Below are 17,607 nucleotides of genomic sequence, written 5' to 3'. Positions count from 1 at the left end.
TTGTAATACTATAATTGAAGCTGCATTATTCTGCAAAGTAACAAAGTGAAGCCAAATAACTTATTGCAGACTACAGCAGACCTGACACACTAAATCCCATGTTTTTAATATTTATAACAATTGCAAAGAGGGAGTAGAACAAAACATCAACAAATTCAATAGTACAGAGCAGGGGAAAGGGGCAAGTCTGTGTGCAGGAATATAGACACAAAATACAGAGCATGAGATGCAGTAGGAGGAGACACAGAGACCAGACAGGTGACAGAGAAGTGGGCAGGTATACAGGGGTGGGGTAGGAAAACAAGTGTTAGAGGACCCTGCCTGTGACAGTTTACAATATGGTGATTGTATCATAAAACTACATAATAAAACATACCCATTTTCTTACTTTAACCCTTGGCATCTATGCTGAAAATAATTGGAGTATCAAAATTTCTGATTTCATCAGAGGATAAAAATGCCCTCTACTATAGATGATATATGGGCAGCCTGCTTCTTCATTGCATTAAACCAGGGTTTCCAGATTGGCCATGTACAGTAATTCAGACACATATGAATTACACATGCTGCATAATTTACATACATGTTGCAGATCTGCATGCAAAAACGACATATTGTCCTTTCTACAAGGCTTATCTCGTAACCTTATCATTATCCTACATCACTGGTAAGCATTCTGTGGTTATCCGCTGCTGGGGCACTAGAAGTCCCATCATGCCCACACAGCAGATGTTGCGTCTACTTGCCTACCAACTCCATTACACAGACTCTACATCACCTGTATATAACCTGTTGTTTCCCAGCTGTAGGTGAACTACATTTATATCATGCTGGGACTTATAGTTCCATGGGTCACACGTTCTCTGCTCATCTCATGTAATAATAACAATACAGACATAACCTCTAGTAACCTGGCTCACTCGGGCGGAAGTGCGTCTGTCGGAAGCGCTGGCGTGACGTCACGGGCAAGATGGCGGCGCACATGAAGTGAGAGGGCACAGCGGGCACAGAATGAGAGGTATTTGGGTTGTGTGTTTCTAGGCTCATTTGCCTTCTGCATTGTTTGGAGTTAGTTGTTGCCGGTGTTAGGGCATAGATGTAGCTGGCAGTAAAGTGTTACAGCGTCAGCTGCATTCATGATAGGACAGTGTGGTCCTAAGGTTATGTCATTATATAGGTAGTGGCAATGTCAATTGTGGTTCTTGCGCTTCAGTGTCTGGGGTTTATAATACAGTGGTCGTAGCAGTCCTGTTTTCAGTATTACAAGTTAACATACACATGTTGGGTCCAGAGACATCTATAGTTGTTCTTGTTAATCTGTAGCGTGTTTAGTACATATCTGATTTGAAGGACACTATAGCTGAAAGTGCATTCATCACCCATATACAGAGGAGGCAGCCTTTTTGTGGACTCAACCAATATTCAGCCTATCAAATCACTGAGGCATAAGGCACTATACCTCACTGATATTATTAGTTCCTAGTGAATTGATAGGCAGCATTCTCATAAGCAGGGACTTGCTGTGTTGGTGACTTTTTCTTTTATTTACAAGCTGTTCAATTATCAGAATGATAACTTGGAACATTCACTCACATGGAATGTAAGGCTGGGTAAACAACTCACGTTTTTCCAGCCGATTATCGGGCCAATCGCCCTGTAAATGACCATTTGGCCCAATATTGCAATAGTGTGTATGCTCCAACTATGAGTGATTATCCTTCCAAAGTACAGCTCATCGTTTGATTTCATTTTTAAACCTGACTAAAAATCTTTCTCAGTGATGGAATGATATTATTCCAATCTTGCAGTGTATATGCACTCATGACCGGCAGTGTCCATAGATCACTATGGAGTGTGCTGAGTCACAATCTTTTCAGCTGATGGCTATGACAGAAGAAGAGCACAGGTCTGAAGGTAATTCTTGCAAAATGTGTATTGTGTGTACACAGGAATCTGCATGATGATCTGGACTTCCCTCCCTTCAGACATTGGACAGACCGTTTAAAAGCAGTGGGGCCTATTAAGCAGGAGCATCACCCTTTTCTCCCCTCCCCCCCCAAAAAAAATAAATAATAAAAATAAAATAATTTTAGCCCAATTCATTTTGGTTGGAGAGGATTGTCGGTGAATATGTACAAGCATGCCTGAATGAGATGATCTGCCTTCACATATTATTAGATAAGAGAATATCTACCTCTACAACATTTTGTTAGTCAATTATTTCCATTTCTTTTTTGATCAACACACAATATAAGGTATGAGCTTTTAATATATGCAGATAGCACTGGTCTGGGAATAGAATGTTCATCAGAAATGGATTTAATTTGTGGACAAAGGAACACCTGTTAAAGTTAAGGGATCACAACTCTTTTTTAGTCACTAAGGAAGGTTAATGTCAGCTTCATCCTTGTTTATTTTCATGGCACTCTTAATCTGAGGGTGAAGTTCCATTTTATGGAGACTGTAATCACTGCTCTTGTTCTTAATTCTGAAAACTTGAACAATGAGTCCTAACTTTCTTGTTAACCTTTTAGTCACAAAGTCTATGGATGAAACTCCCACTAGATCCTGAGAATTTAGAACAACTTTTTTGGTCCAGATCATATTTGTGTGTTAACTATGAACTTGAAATAAACATGTATTTCAGATACCAGGGAATTAAGGAAGTCTTCAGGGCTTGAAGCTCAGACCCTGTTCTGGAAAATATCTATCATGTTATGACAATAGAACTTTGTTGCAAAATGCCCTGTTTAGAAATAATTCCAGTAAAGTAATAGTGTAGGTGACCTTATACTGGAAGGATCATAGAGCTTAGTGGAGACTAAAATGAGATTCCTGCTACAAGTCAGCACCACATACTAAGACTAATCCTGGTGCTCTGACTAAATTAAATTATTTGGCTCTGACTAGATTTGCTACACTAACAGAGAAACTAAAAGCAATGTACCATTAGAAATTAGTCATTTGACTTCATCTGCAGAGGTAACTATCTTGTCAATTGCTTCCTTGTACACTCTTGAGTAGAATTGTAAATGCACACTGATTTTCTAAGCAAACTTGATTTTATATTTTTGAGTGTTCTATGGAAGAGTTATACTAATTAAATCAAAAGCACCTGACACTGGGTCTTGTACATCTTGATGGCTACAGACCATGTATGTTTCTATAGAATGTAGAAAACTTCTGAACATGGACCTGATTTTAGATCTTTAGCACTAAAATGTTTGTTGCTCAATGAAAGATCTCTGTATGGAAATGAATGAGAACTGTAAATTAAAAAAAATACAAATATATCCTCCATGTCAGAGGCTCTCTTAGATGACTGCTTGATTTCCTGAAGTTACCTCGATTCAAGATTTCCTTCTGAAATCCCTGGTCTATATGGTCACTGGAGGGCTAGCCAGAAATACACAGAGAAACCACATACTGAGAGGCAGTGGTAATCTCAATAGCTTGATAACTAGAGACTCGGCTGACTGCATAATGCAATTATTGTGCCACCCTAATCTAAAGACGTGATGATGCAATTAGTGCCATACACATTTACTCTGCCCACTTGATGGCACAAATGGCGTCATCAAGTCACCCCCACCTCTTCTTTTTATACCGTGCTTTGCATCTCCCAGAGGGTAAATATAAAAAGTAGGCAATTATGACCTTCTAAGTTTACATGGGCAGCATGGCAGCACCATATCCTTTATATACAGACCCTTCATATAACCCCATAATGCCTCTAGAGGCCCATGCCCAGGCACGTCTTACACCTGATTCAGCTGTGAGTGGTTTCTAGTGAAATCTTATTGGCTGCAGTTCTGCACATCAGGTTACAGACTGCAGTGTTCATTCAGCTGGTAGACCAAAAACCACAGTGTCCAATATAAAGCCTGACTTCTCTCTAATATCCTGATAATGGTAGTAATTTTTCTTCTTGCATATCCCTTTTTTATTCTTTTACTGCTTCCCTTGCCTGTTCGCATATCACACTTTTGCAAACTTAGTATTCCCATTGCTATATTTTCTTTGCTGTCAGTATATGAAGTCTATACATCATTATTTGGAACACAACTAGAGGAAATCAGCAGGTAAATGGTTCCATTTTAGATTCCATGGTTTATGCAGCCAAAGAGGGGCGAGAGAAAGTGAGCAAATCCCAATAAAAATTTCTTTGTTTTCAGCTCAGCATGTAAACTTGGTTAAGGTGACACTAAACTATTTAGAAATCAGAGCTAGTACTTTTTCAGCAAGGGTACCTAAGCAGCCTGTGGGTAATCTGTACATCCTGTAAAACTACCTATACTTTTTCTTCCTTTAAACCCATGAAGTACAGACTCCACTAGTGAAAATATTCTTACAAGATCATACTTACCAAGGCCATAAATATACTTTGAGCTGCAGTTTACCAGCTACACTGGTCTTTTATGATGTGACAGCTGCCACAGTAAAAAAAAGAAAGAAAAGAAAAAAAATTTGCAAGTGAAATTGTGTAAGGCTGAACCCATGAGTTGTGGATTTTTTAATTAATAATTACATTTTAGACGTTAAATATATAGTTTTACTAGAAAGGGACTGTATTCTGAAATAACACTGGACTAGTAACAATGCTGCAGCCTAATAACTCTGTGATGTCCCTGGTTTCATATAGGCTCAGCCTGCAAAATAGCTGCTTCCACAGTGCTTCAGAGATATCGGTACTGTCTAGTGAATCTATAGTCTATAGCAGGCCTGTTCAACTGCGGCCCTCCAGGTGTCGTGAAACTACAAGCCCCAGCATGCTTTGCCAGTAGACAACCAGTTGATAGCTGGAAGGGCATGCTGGGACTTGTAGTTTAACAACACCTGGAGGGCCGCAGGTTGGACAGGCCTGGTCTATAGTATCCTAATAATTTGCTTAGGTCTACCAACTAGATATTAAACTGCAAGTATAGTGTGATCGTAAAGGTTTAGTTTAGCTACTCCAAGGATGCCTGGTTTTATTTGTGTAATAGCATAGGAAAAATAACTTTGTTTCATATTGGTTTCACCCTTTATTGTAATGTTTTTGTCTGTCTCCTCTTTCCTATTCTCTGCTAGGTGTCTAGGTCTCTTTATTTTGAGCCCCCTCTGCTCCTTCTGCCTCCTCCTTTTGCAAGACTCTCAAGTCACAGCACTGAACGTGCACAGTCATCATCCCCATTTATTTATATAGCGCCACCAATTCCACAGCGCTATACAGAGAATATTTGTCTTCCACATCAGTCCCTGCCCCCATTGAAGCTTACAATAATAAAACGTCATTGAAAACAATTAAACTAGGCGCTGATCTTCTAGTCTTATAACCGCATTTTTACATATTCATTTTATGTATGGGTTCATGAGCATTTTTGAATGTAGAAGGGAAAATAGACACACGAGAAAGATGTTCTGTACAGTAATCACAGTAATGTAGTAACATGTTGAGAAACCATAGTGCAGCAAAGAGAAGGCTGAAAATGTAACGTTCTGGTTATCACTTCAGGAAACCGCCTCAGTATTGATGTTGGAAAAAAAAGTCAAAATGTAGTACACTCTTATTAAAGGAATTGCCCCTTTTGGATACCCCTCGCTCTGATCACAGTGGGTTCAATCTGACCTAGGGGTGTAGTCTACTTGGAAGTGAGGTGTATAGTGAATGCAGCGTTTTATCAGATTAACCGTAGTGTCTGTCCAATCAGAGGCATTCAATACATAGATCCAACCCACACAGGTCTGAATTACTCACCCAGGCTCAGTTGTCATGATGAAGCTCGTTGCTTCATGGTGCCAGTGACTGTGATCAGGTGACAGAAGGGCCCCCTGAGGTGGTGGAGGGGCAGACACTGGTAGGGGCTTGTCCAACCTCTTTGTTATGACCTGTGAAGTATCACTTCAGTGGCCAGTCAGTACCAGCAGGAATACTGGTTAGGAAAAAGGTGTATGGGATCACAGCCAGCACAAAAAAGACCTTTAGGCTAGTTTACCAGCACATAATATTTTGGGGATCATTTTTGGAAATCTTTTAAACTTCACATCAGGCAAAGTATTTTCTACAGTGGCGCCAGCAAATGTCATGTGGTATGTTGCCTTACCTTCATCTAGGTTAATAGGCCCCATGGGTTATTTTTGCATCCACTGTGAACTGTCGCTAACTATCACTAGCTAAAATCCTACCCAAAATCATTGTTCTGTTGTGTTTAATGTTAATCACAATATCTTGAGATTTAATCTCAAATTTGTAATTAAATTTGTATATGTAAAATATTATCTACCTCAGTGTTTTTCTTGTTTTCCTTTACAGGCTTGGTTAATATTCTATTTTGTTGTTTATTTGCTGTAACCCCATAGCAATAATTACTGTAATTTTCAAACCTGCACTATAAAAATAGTTTTTTTTTTTGCTAATTTGCTATGAGTTACAGTATCTATGTGCCCATTGCACCAATTTATTAGATGTATAGTGCTTAAATATGCAAAACACCCTACATTTGGTTTCATAGTTCGGTTACAGTCGTAAAATCAGCAACTGTGGCTGCATAGGTGATAAATCCTGCAATGTTTTTGTAATTGTGTTTAAGAACTTCACTCTGCATATGTTTGTTTACATAATTACATGATATTTAGTATTAATCTTTCCACTGAGGTAACTCACCACTCGCTAAAATAACAGGCGTCTATATTTGTGCGGCAGCAACTTTAATTTCCTCGCCTTTCCACATTTACCAGGCACTCTGAACCCCCAGCCCCCAACTCCCCCCTCCCCCTTCCGTCCGTGTGTTTAGCTGCTGCTTTTGGGAACGACATGGGGACTGGAAAAATCTGAGCAAGTATTTGTTTAATGTCTGGCTAATGATCTTGTGAAAGTGCTCGACATGTTTTTCTACCAATTATGTTTTGGTCAGTGACAAAAGAGTATCTGATGGAGTAGGAAGTTTGATTTTTCTGGGAAGAGAGAGGCACCCCAATGTTTTCCCAAATCTTTCTCCCATGTACTGGGATTGTATGAAAAAACTCTTTTTTTTTAGTTGCATTTTTTTTTTTTTTGAATGGGAATGGTAACTTTTCTTTTTAATTAAATTATTTCGGAGCCTTCTGATTTTAAGTGGCTTGGATGAAATCTTATTAATGCTTTAAGTATTTATATTGTGTCTGCGGACTCACATATGTGGGAGATTCTCCTCCCACACTCCAAAAACATACTAGTGGGTTAATTGGCTGCTATCAAAATTGACCCTAGTCTCTCCCTCTCTGTCTGTCTGTGTGTAAGTGTATGTGTATATTAGGGAATTTAGACTGTAAGCTCCAATGGGGCAGGGACTAATGTGAATGAGTTCTCTGTACAGCGCTTCAGAATTAGTGGCGCTATATAAATAACTGATGATGACGAGATTCAACAGCTTTGGCCCTCAATCTGTGCTCATTCATCAGAATAGCAGCAGTAATGGACATCAGATGGGGCTTGCAAGGTGCTGTCAGGAGCAGGAACTGTGTGTATGGTCAGGCTAGCAAACGGGGAATTGAACTTAGACAAACATTCATGTTTCCAGTGTCACAATACCAGTCCTTAAATTGCTTTGTTGTCTCCTAGTTAGTGGGAGGGTGGCAGAGCTTTTTACTGCCCACAAAATGACCTGGGGGTAAATGTATGAATCTCCGGATTCTTCATCTCCGGCGTGTTCAGCCTCTTCAGCGCTTAAATTTAAAGCGGCGCTGCTTTGTAAAGGGAAACTTCCCTTTACAATGCAGCGCCGCTTTAAATTTAAGCGCTGAAGAGGCTGAACACGCCGGAGATGAAGAATCCGGAGATTCATACATTTACCCCCTGATCTTTACCCGTCCTAGGTGCTAGCAGTTATTGGACCTTTGCCTTTATTTTCAGTGGGATACTATGTGCACCTTGCCCCATTAAATGTAATAAAAGTTTTCAAATGTGTAATAGTGATATAAGATCTAACAACTGTCCTGCTCTCCTCTCATTCTCATGAGTAATATAACAAGGCTCGGCTGAGCAGTATTTTAGCATAAAAATGTTAGTGATTAGTAGGTGGAACTTTGAAGTAACATTTTACTGCATTAGGCTTTGAATATCCATATAACAAAAGAGAACCTGTGACAAGAGCAGCTTATGAGTGTAGGAGTAAATATTCAACCTATGCAGTAAAAGGAATTGTACATTGCATTTGGTTAATGTTGAAGAATATGGACATTTCCTGGGGCAGATGTATAAAAGCTGGGACTGCCAATTTTGCATAGGTGGAAACTGTCTATGTTCTGTCCTGCATTATCCCTGCGTTGCATTAAATGCTCATGTGTATGTTAATTGCTCCAATCTCTGGAATATTGCAAGCAATGTCTTGGCTGCGTGTGAGTTGCATTTCTCCTCAACGCTTGGCTGAATTGACCAAAGACTGAGGGGCTGCACTGGGTATTCGTCCGTAGCAATCATGTAACAGTCAGGTGAGGGGTTGGGAGCCAGATACTGGATATCATCATCATCATCATCGTCTATTTATAAGGCACCACATAACACATTTGCACCTGTATAGCAAGTTATACATAGAAACAGAACAAGGACATATAATGTTGTGGGGAAGGTAGAGACATGTAACACAGGATAGAGGGCATTAAAGATATAATCTGTCAGAAGATTGCTGCAGAAATTTTGCACAGCAAGGCTATTTGTGCCCAGTATGGGTTTGTAGATGACCAGAGAATCTAAAGTGCAGGCTGAAATGTACTAATAACATTTACGTGGTCTCTGTTTCTGAAGGTTGCAAGATGCCTTTACATGTTGGATCAGATGTCCACTATGCTGTTATTACTTTTATTTTATTTGGTTTCTAGAAGTTGTACACTAGGAATGCATAGACTAGTGAATGGTTCTGATTGATAGAACTTAAAAGGGGTCTCCACCTTTGTAAAACTTCTAAGTGTCTTAACTATTCTCTAATGTACTGTTTAAGTAATTGAAACCCCTTCACTGTCCCCCTTATGTGCGGTTTTGCTAATAGAACCACCTTCTCTGTCACATTATTTAGTGTTGTACTAATTAAAGTACCTACTTTGAAGCCATCATTGTGATGAATGAGCCCCTCATGTAACCACTGCCAGGCTGTGAGGGTTTTACTTGGTTATCAGGGGAAATGGTCTCAACAACTCCTTTTGCCAGCCCTGCACTGCTGATATTGTGCTGGGGATATAACAGTTGATGATGATGTTGGTATGATGCTATGTGGTGGGGGCTCCTGAGCTGTGTCTCAGCTGCTGTTTACCTGATGAGATGGTTTCCCCTGACATCCAGAGGAGGACAGCCAGGTAGAAATAACATGAGGGTACAGAAGCTTCTTCTGTTACTGACTGCTTTTACTTGCAAAACAGTCCCAATGTGTCTTCACTCTCGTAAGTTATTTAAACAGTATGGGCCTGATTCATTAAGGAAAGTACTACTTTTTTTTTTACTTAAGTTTTCTCCTGGACATAACTATGTTACAATGAAAGGGCTGCAAATTAGTTTATTATTTTGCACATAAGGAAAATACTGGCTTTTTTTCCCTAGATCATCTTAAATTTCAGTGTACAAATTAGCTATCAAGTATTTGTGTGCTACATAAAAAAACAGCTAGTATTTTCCTTATGTGCAAAATAATAAACTAATTTGCACCCCTTGCATAGCTGAATGGTTTTGTCTAGAAAACTTAAGTAAGAAATCTTACTCAATTTCTTGCTTAACATTTTTTTATGAATCAGGCCCTATATTAAGCTGGGCACACACTACACAGTTTTCATCCAATAATCGGCTAAATCAGCCGACATACGACAGCTCGTTCAAAAGTCAGGTCAGTGTGTGTAGTGACACGATGGTAGAAAGTGCCCAAATGGACGATTGTTGCCTCATTTGGTTGGTCGTACCGTTTAATATTTTCGTTCCAATCTCGTTTCCGCTGTGTAGTGTGGATCGGTCGGAAGTTTATACACAACAGTGAGTATGAAATTACAGTCATTGCTCACAACAACATGGCTGTAAAAAGTCGCTAAAGGGACGTCCGCTCTTCCCTTTATCGTCCTAAACAAGACTTGTGTGTATGCATCCCATGGACCGAGCGATCGGAACATCGATCGCATGTAAAATCGCTCGGCATAAAAAGTTGGTTGAAATTTCTTTGGTGTGTACCCAGCTTTAGGTGAAAAATGTAAAGCTTGTAATTAATGATGGGCATTGTCCTCAATTGATTGCAGGCAGAACTTTGAAGTGATGTTTTCCCTTTTTCTACCAAGCATAATCGTGCAACAGTAGTCTTTTGGGGATGTTCCCAGAAGTGGAATGTGAATGTACATCTATGTTATACACCAGGAGGACACATGGATATATTCACACACACCAAAAAAAAAAGTAAAAAAAAAAAAAGAGTGCATCAAAATAAAAAGTGGTCTGAAAATGACCGCTTCATTGTAGAGTAGCTTCTTCTTGAAGGGGAATGTACTGAAGATAAGTTTTATTGAGGTGGAAATCTTCAGCCTAATAAAGTCGGATTTACCCTCCAGACATTTTAAATTATGTCATACTTGCCAACATTTTTAGAGTTCTTTCCGGGAGATCAAAGGCAGGGCGGAGCACGGTGAATCGTGTCATTTTGGCCCCGCCCCCGCGACAAAGTGCCGTTTTGTCGCGAGGCCAAAATCACGCGATTCACCGCGAATCGCGTAATTTTGACGGCAAGAGGCCGTTTGCGGGATATTTGCCTGCTCTCACGGGAGTCCGGGAGAACTACCCGAATTTCGTCATTCCGGGAGAGTTGGCAAGTATGAATTATATTGAAATGGAAACCACAAGCAACATTTCATAACTGTTTTTAAAAAGGTTTTCTACAGTCTTGTCTATCTTGTCCCAGTTAAACAATATGTTGCAAGTAAAAAAAGGATGTTGTGTTTGTTTGCAGCAGACATGTAGGGCCTGCCATGTCTAATGAAAATAGCTACCTTGTGCCACTCATCAAAGAGACAGGAAGTGGAGGGTGGAACAGTATTAAGTACAATCGCCATATTAATGTTGGTGACATGTGCTGTGATATTATAGCCTAATATTGTGTGTGTGGCAGCAAAATGACTGATATTGCGGATAGTGATCCGATTAAAACCGAAAGGGCCATCGTTAGGTCTGTTGGTAAATGCAGTTGGAGAATATCTGTATGAGCAGTCAGCTTCCAAACCTAATGTACGCGGGAAGTTATCCAGCTGCTTGGTTCGAGGCCGGATCTTGTCCAACTTCATCACCTATGTATGTGGTCAAATTATGATTCTGTTGCTTGGCTCTCGGTCTGCAATAACACAAACAGTGCTATAAATTAATGAGCCCATAGGCATAGAAACTTGTTCTAACATCATCTGATGTCTATTCTTCATCCTCAGGGGTGGCAGGGATGTGCCTTGCACAGATTCACAGGACAGTCGCGGTATCACCAGCAACATTCCGCCTGCTCCAAATATACAGGAGACGAAGTGACCGCTGGCTGGTCTTCCGTCCATCTAAACGCAAGGTAGGTAAAAGTCACTCCAGCAGGTCTGTCCAACCTGTAATTATCCAAGTGTTGTGAAACTACAAGTTCCAGCATGTCCTTCCAGCTATCTACTGGCAAAGCATGCTGGAGCTTGTAGTATCACAACACCTGAAGAGCCACAGGTTGGCCAGTCCTACACTACAGTATCTTGTGTCAAAGTACAGTCAGAAGCCAGTCTGTCAAATCTAGAAGTTGGTAAGATCTTTTAAGGATCCATCCCTTGAGCCCTACAGCTAGGTGCCAGCATTGTCATAGTCATAGTTGTATTTGGAAAGCTTAAATTAACATTTTTTTTCTCCCTACCACGTTCTTTCAACTATTATGCATCTGAGTTTGACTTATCTTCTTATAATTAAAGTAGGGGAGTTTTTTTTTTTTAAATAAAACTTTGTTATTTAAAAGCACCTTTGAAATAGTATTTTTACCATTCATCTGGTTTCCAGTGACATCTCTAGAGCCCCAACTTACCTGGGCACAGAGAGTCAGGTTCTTGTGAACTGGTTGAACCTGGGAGTGGGGAAAAGGCAATGTTTGCCTTTCCAGGTCCTGGTTTTACATCCTGCACCTATAACTGCTGCTAGCAGATGTTGCTCATCCCCTGTTAAGTATTTGAAAAGTGTCCACATTCAGATGGTTTTAATTTATTAGGTTGTACTTATTATCCTAAGCTTTCAGACATGAGTTTGAGCTAGCAGACAGGTTTGTTTAGTTCCATTGCACTTGGATATGAGACAGTTATGCTCACTGCATCCAGATTAGACCAGTGTTTGCTCACAGTTTATAATAAACAATTTTCTAATGATGTAAACAGAGGGATTCTAAAAGATAAGGCAGTGTCTTTGGTAAAACTTGCATGAGGGCGTGTACAAGAGAATAAATCCAGATAAGGCAGAAACCCCCTTTGATTTCTGACATCAAGGGTACTTGGTACCATTTTATTCCATTGGTTGTATTTGCAAATTGTCAGCTTTTTATAACTTTGTGCAAGTTGCTTTATATTAAACAATCATTCGTAACAATAGACTCATACACATACAAGATTCAGGTTGTTGTCAGAGCTGAATATACTTGAGAAACAGTTTTTTTTCTATGGGAGTGCCTTTTGTGACTAGCTTCTACTGCAGGAGCTACCTGAGGCCTCATATGGCAGACTGCTAGCTAGCTAACAACACTACATGCATATTTAAAACATCATATCTTTGACTTTTTCAGTATGTGACGCAGTGTGGAATATTATGCCAGAGGGCAAAGCCCAAGCAAGACCTTGCTGACTCGGCAGTACAAGAAGACAGCACAACAGTATTGCAAGAGAGCAAACCTATGTCTGCTGCGCTCATCATGCCAAATCGAGACCCGTCCAAAGATAACCAAGCTCAGGAAGAGCTAGTAGCTGCTGCTAAAATAAGAGAGCAGTCCCCTGCTTCCCCAGATGAGAGGGGCTGGAAGGAGATGAAAGTAGATTTGTCCACATTACCTGGAATTTTGGCTCGTCTCTCCAAAATCAGGCTCTCAGGTGCGAACTTATATCTACCTGTTTTTTTTTTTCATTTTCCTGTAGCATGTTCTCCTCAATATCTCGCTGCTCAGAGACAAGTTTACATTTGAGGTGATACCATACTTGCCAACTCCCGGGAGAGCAGGCAAGTATCCCACATACGGCAACTCACTCGTCAAAATGGCGCGATTCACGGTGAATCGCGTCATTTTGACCCTGCCCCCCGCTAAAAATTATGTTTTTTGTCACAGAGTGGGGCCAAAATGATGCGATTGACCGTGCTCCGCCCCCTCCCGCCCTCCAACCAAGCCCCCTGCCCAGGTTCTTCCGGAATTCACTTTCCAAAGGTTGGCAAGTATGGGTAATATTAGTGCTTAGCCGTGTTTCTATGCTTTCTGCGCTCGGCAGAGAGCATAAGAAAAAAATGCTGTCAGTATGGAAATGCAGTGACCTCACACTCATTCTACACATTTAAATACAGTCGGTATAAGTGAACTTTCTGCCCAATACCCTTCTGGAGAGTCTAAATAAATGCATAATGTAGCATGACTTTCTTGCACCATCATTTTATCTACCATTTGCCAAAATCCCATTTTTGGGCAGGACAGTGCCAATATTTGCAGCAAAAGCATATCTGACTTTGTAAATTGGGGTCATGGCTCACGATTTGTTGGCGTAGCTTGATGGCTTCAGACACGGCTGAGTGGATCAGCGCAGTAGCTTTGAGTGTCCTAAAACAGGAGCAGGGTCAGGTATGCATAAAGCATTATAATTTTCCTTATTTTGCTTATTAGAGGAGAAGGCTTATGCTAGACACAGTTCACTGCTACACCTCTGTGTAGGACATCTGTGTACTTGGGGGTTGTAGCTGCTTGGACTCAGCCACCTTTCCACACCCCAGCCAGTAGGTCACACACCCCCAAGCTGTTACACTGTGAAATGATTATCACACATAAATCAAATTAACAGGAAAGCTCTGAGAAGTAGAAAAAGGGAGCAGAGATGCATAGAAAAGGCAAGGTAAACTATGTTTGCCAAAATAGTAACACACTTATAGAATCTAGGGAACGTTTATGCAACATGAATTGTATTCTGTGACTCTTACTATGTACATTACACAATTACAAAGGGAAGATCTATAGTTAATCTGCCTTTAATGTGTGACTTAATTCCAGCTGCAATTTTAATAACTTGTAGCAGTGACTAAACAAGATTGTGGCTGGCATGCCTGGTTAGAACTGCAGAGTGCTGATTGTGGGCAGTTGGGGGTTACAGAACTGTAATAAACAAGAAAAACTGTTTGCATAAGGAGTGGATAACTATCCTTTTCACTTCAAATTAGCTCTTATATTGGCTTAAAGGGAATTTCCACCACTGGTGTAATTAGATGTAATTAAGTCCAAACCTGAGTATGTAAATTTAATTTATGCAGCAAATATTAATTCTAAAAGACATGGAGACTTTTTTTTATAATATTTCATTATCAGCAGGGCAACACATTGAGCTGAGAGGCAATTGCTGTTGTCTAATTATTTTGCTAAATTAACAGTTTCTACTCAACTTACTAGAGTGCTAATGTTAGCCACTCATAAAAGATATCAAGTACTATGAAGCCGGTGGACACTTTTATTTAAAATGTTATTATACTACACAAGCATTATAATTAATATTCTTCTATTATTCAGTTAATCAGCAGCAGGAATACTGGATCAAGTCAATCATATGAGCCAGGTCTATGGGTGCTGTATGTGCAGTATTTGTGCTGCACCTAACCATTTCCCTGCATGGTTCTTGGGTGCTGGAGAAGTGGCTATTGGGAATATTAAATCTAGTGGGCTAACCAAGAGTTAATAGTGAAGCGAATTTGAGGGTGCAACCATATTGTGATGCATGGGGAGGGGGGTTGGGGGTTGAAATGTTTGGACATAATGACAATTTTTTTGAGAGGTAGGTGTGTTGTAGCGTAATTGAAAATTGCAGTTTTAAATTAAAGCAGCCCAGTATTTGTGTGCTACATGCAGGTAATATTTTCCTATTGGTGGGAAAAAATTGCATTTGCACCCTTCATATTGCAACATGGTTTGTCCAGATGTATCTTCAACTCTAAGCTGAATTTGCTAGATGAAGCCCAATATCTGTATTAAAGTTCAAAAGTCACTTTAGATAATGTATCAATTGCAGGAGAAGAATCCAGCATTGTTCTGTAATGTCTCCTATATTTCAGCAAGTAAAAAAATCTCTTAAATGCTTCTCATGGAGTTTTTGAAAAAAGTGATACATTATATCTGGGATAATGCACCCCTATTGTGACATTCTAAGGCTATTTGAAGTCACAGAGAGGTTCTATGACTATATAGGGATGTAAGACATGTCATGTATGGAATGTGGGAATAATGCCTCCCTTTATATCACAGTTGGTTAGCAGTTTTATGACAAATGAATTAAAACATTCTAATATCTTAAACACTATTGTACTAATGTATTTTTTACTATACCTCTCTTTTTTCAAAGAGCAAGCACTGCTGTGACCAGTTGCTCCATGGGGTGGGGAGGGGGCACTGCCTGTGTTGGGTGTATTGTAATCTGTGCAATTTTTGGCTGAGGTAAATTTGATGGAGGAGAGAGATGAAGCTATAAGTATTGTATAAACAAGTTGGAAATAGTTATGTTTGTCACTCACTTGGGCTCATTTGCAAACTGCAAAAAAATGCATTTGTCCATCTACAGCATTTGCACGTCCACTGGCGAGTTCTTGGACCTAGAAAATCCATGTGCATCTGTTTGTAGATCCACCTGAAAATATGCATATATGCAAAGAGTAAAATGTCACTTTTTAATAATTTAGGACCACCCGCTCTATTCATTTTAAAGTTTTCTATTTATTTCCTGAAATACTACTTGGTTTAGTTTCAATTGTGCATTCGTAAATCACGAGAGGGAAAAGACATGTCTTTATTACACGTTTGTGTGTATGACAGCTTTGTGATATTGGTCAAAATGCTCCTGGAAATTCTTTATTCCACAGAAGCACTTCTAAAAGGGACACATTTTTGCACCTTGTAGAAGTATAGACAAGACCCAATCTCGACCAGCTCAGAGAAGACGGCAAAATTAAATCCTTTTGAAGGAGAAAAAGCTGTGCACCCTCCCTCAAAGCAGGGAAGGATCCACCAAATCCTCTTTCAATTCATTTTTTGGGGTTTAAATAATCTCAAATTCCCTGGTTTGCCTAACTCCTCTCATTGGCCAATACAATATTTTGCACCCCACAGACCTTGGTCTGCAAATCTGTGCACTTCCCCATAAAATTGTGAATTTGTTCAAAAGTAGTCGTGTGACTTCACCAAACAGTAATTGCTCTACAGTTTGCACTTTCATAAATGTGCATTTTAGGCTTTGTCCTAACATAGTTTCTGTTATTAAAGTTGTTCTTTTTGATAACTAATGTTCTCAGACAGAGAAAGATAATAATCTTCCTTAGCTGTTAACACAAGTATTCCCAAAACTCATGTATTGGATTCTTATATAGTGTGAATATCTTCTTATCTGGTATTGTATTCTATGAGCAGAAGCTGGAATCTTACACTTTTTTCCTATGCAGCCTTGGTGGTGATCACGGCTTCGGCAGGCTACGCCATGGCACCTGTACCTTTTGACCTTAGCTGCTTCCTGCTGGCCTCTGTTGGGACTGGCCTTGCTTCCTGTGCTGCCAACTCCATCAACCAGGTAAACTCGTCTTGTTTTGTTATACAAATGGATAGAGCAGTGGTTGCCCATCATTAACAGGTTATTGAAGTAATCCATTTTACTAGCATTTGTATGATGACCGTCTATAGCAGTATTGGCTAACCTGTGACACTCCAGCTGTTATGAAACTACAAGTCCCAGCATACCCTTTCAGCAATAAGCTGCTATATATTGGCAAAGCATGCTGGGAATTGTAGTTTCACAACACCTGGAGTGTCACAGGTTAGCCAACACTGGTCTATAGAAACTTCCACTTTGAAGCACATAAAAGAGAAGTATTCATGTTTTCATCCAGTGAATTTCTGGAACATACACGGATTGTTGCAATGTAGGAAGAGAACGAGTTTGATGAAAGCTTTGGACCTCTGTCAGTTTCCTACTCTTGTTGACCTAGATGTTCTAGAAACCCCCACCAGTGACTGGTTACCTACATAGGTGGGAACTTCTCACCCAATGATTTTGACTGTTTGCTACATAGCCTCTGTAGAAATGGATTATCATCCAATAATCTTACTACACTTTGTCAGGGAAAGGGATAGTCACGCCAGGTATTGGATAAGTTGTTACCCTACCACTTACCAGGTGTTGTCAGTTATTATCAAGTTATCTCTTGCCTTCAAACAGTGAGTGTAATACATTGCTGCACACTCTGTGCAAGATGTTTCCACCTATGCTTAAGCTGGGTACACACTACACTGTTTTCGTCCAATAATCGGCTCAAACAGCCGACATACGACCGCTCGTTCAAAAGTCGGGTCAGTGTGTGTAGTGACACGATGGTCGAAAGTCTGCCCAAATGGACGATTGTCGCCTCATTTG

At 40.0% G+C, this 17,607-nt stretch overlaps 1 protein-coding gene across 1 annotated transcript in view; it reads left to right on the top strand.

The window, feature by feature from the left end:
- Window positions 1-926: 926 nt before the first annotated feature.
- The window catches only part of COX10 (cytochrome c oxidase assembly factor heme A:farnesyltransferase COX10), a 111,383-nt gene continuing 94,702 nt past the window's right edge, over window positions 927-17,607 (top strand). Inside the window, exons 1-4 of the mRNA XM_075216971.1 lie at window positions 927-1,018; window positions 11,398-11,525; window positions 12,759-13,059; window positions 16,643-16,767. Coding sequence (XP_075073072.1) covers window positions 1,012-1,018; window positions 11,398-11,525; window positions 12,759-13,059; window positions 16,643-16,767 — 561 coding nt within the window. The 5' untranslated portion in view covers window positions 927-1,011. The remainder of the gene's footprint in view (window positions 1,019-11,397; window positions 11,526-12,758; window positions 13,060-16,642; window positions 16,768-17,607) is intronic.

Source organism: Mixophyes fleayi, chromosome 6 (assembly GCF_038048845.1).
Source record: "Mixophyes fleayi isolate aMixFle1 chromosome 6, aMixFle1.hap1, whole genome shotgun sequence".
NCBI classification, from domain to species: domain Eukaryota; kingdom Metazoa; phylum Chordata; class Amphibia; order Anura; family Limnodynastidae; genus Mixophyes; species Mixophyes fleayi.
Note: the sequence above shows the minus strand (reverse complement) of the source record. Positions and strands in the feature narration are given on the sequence as shown.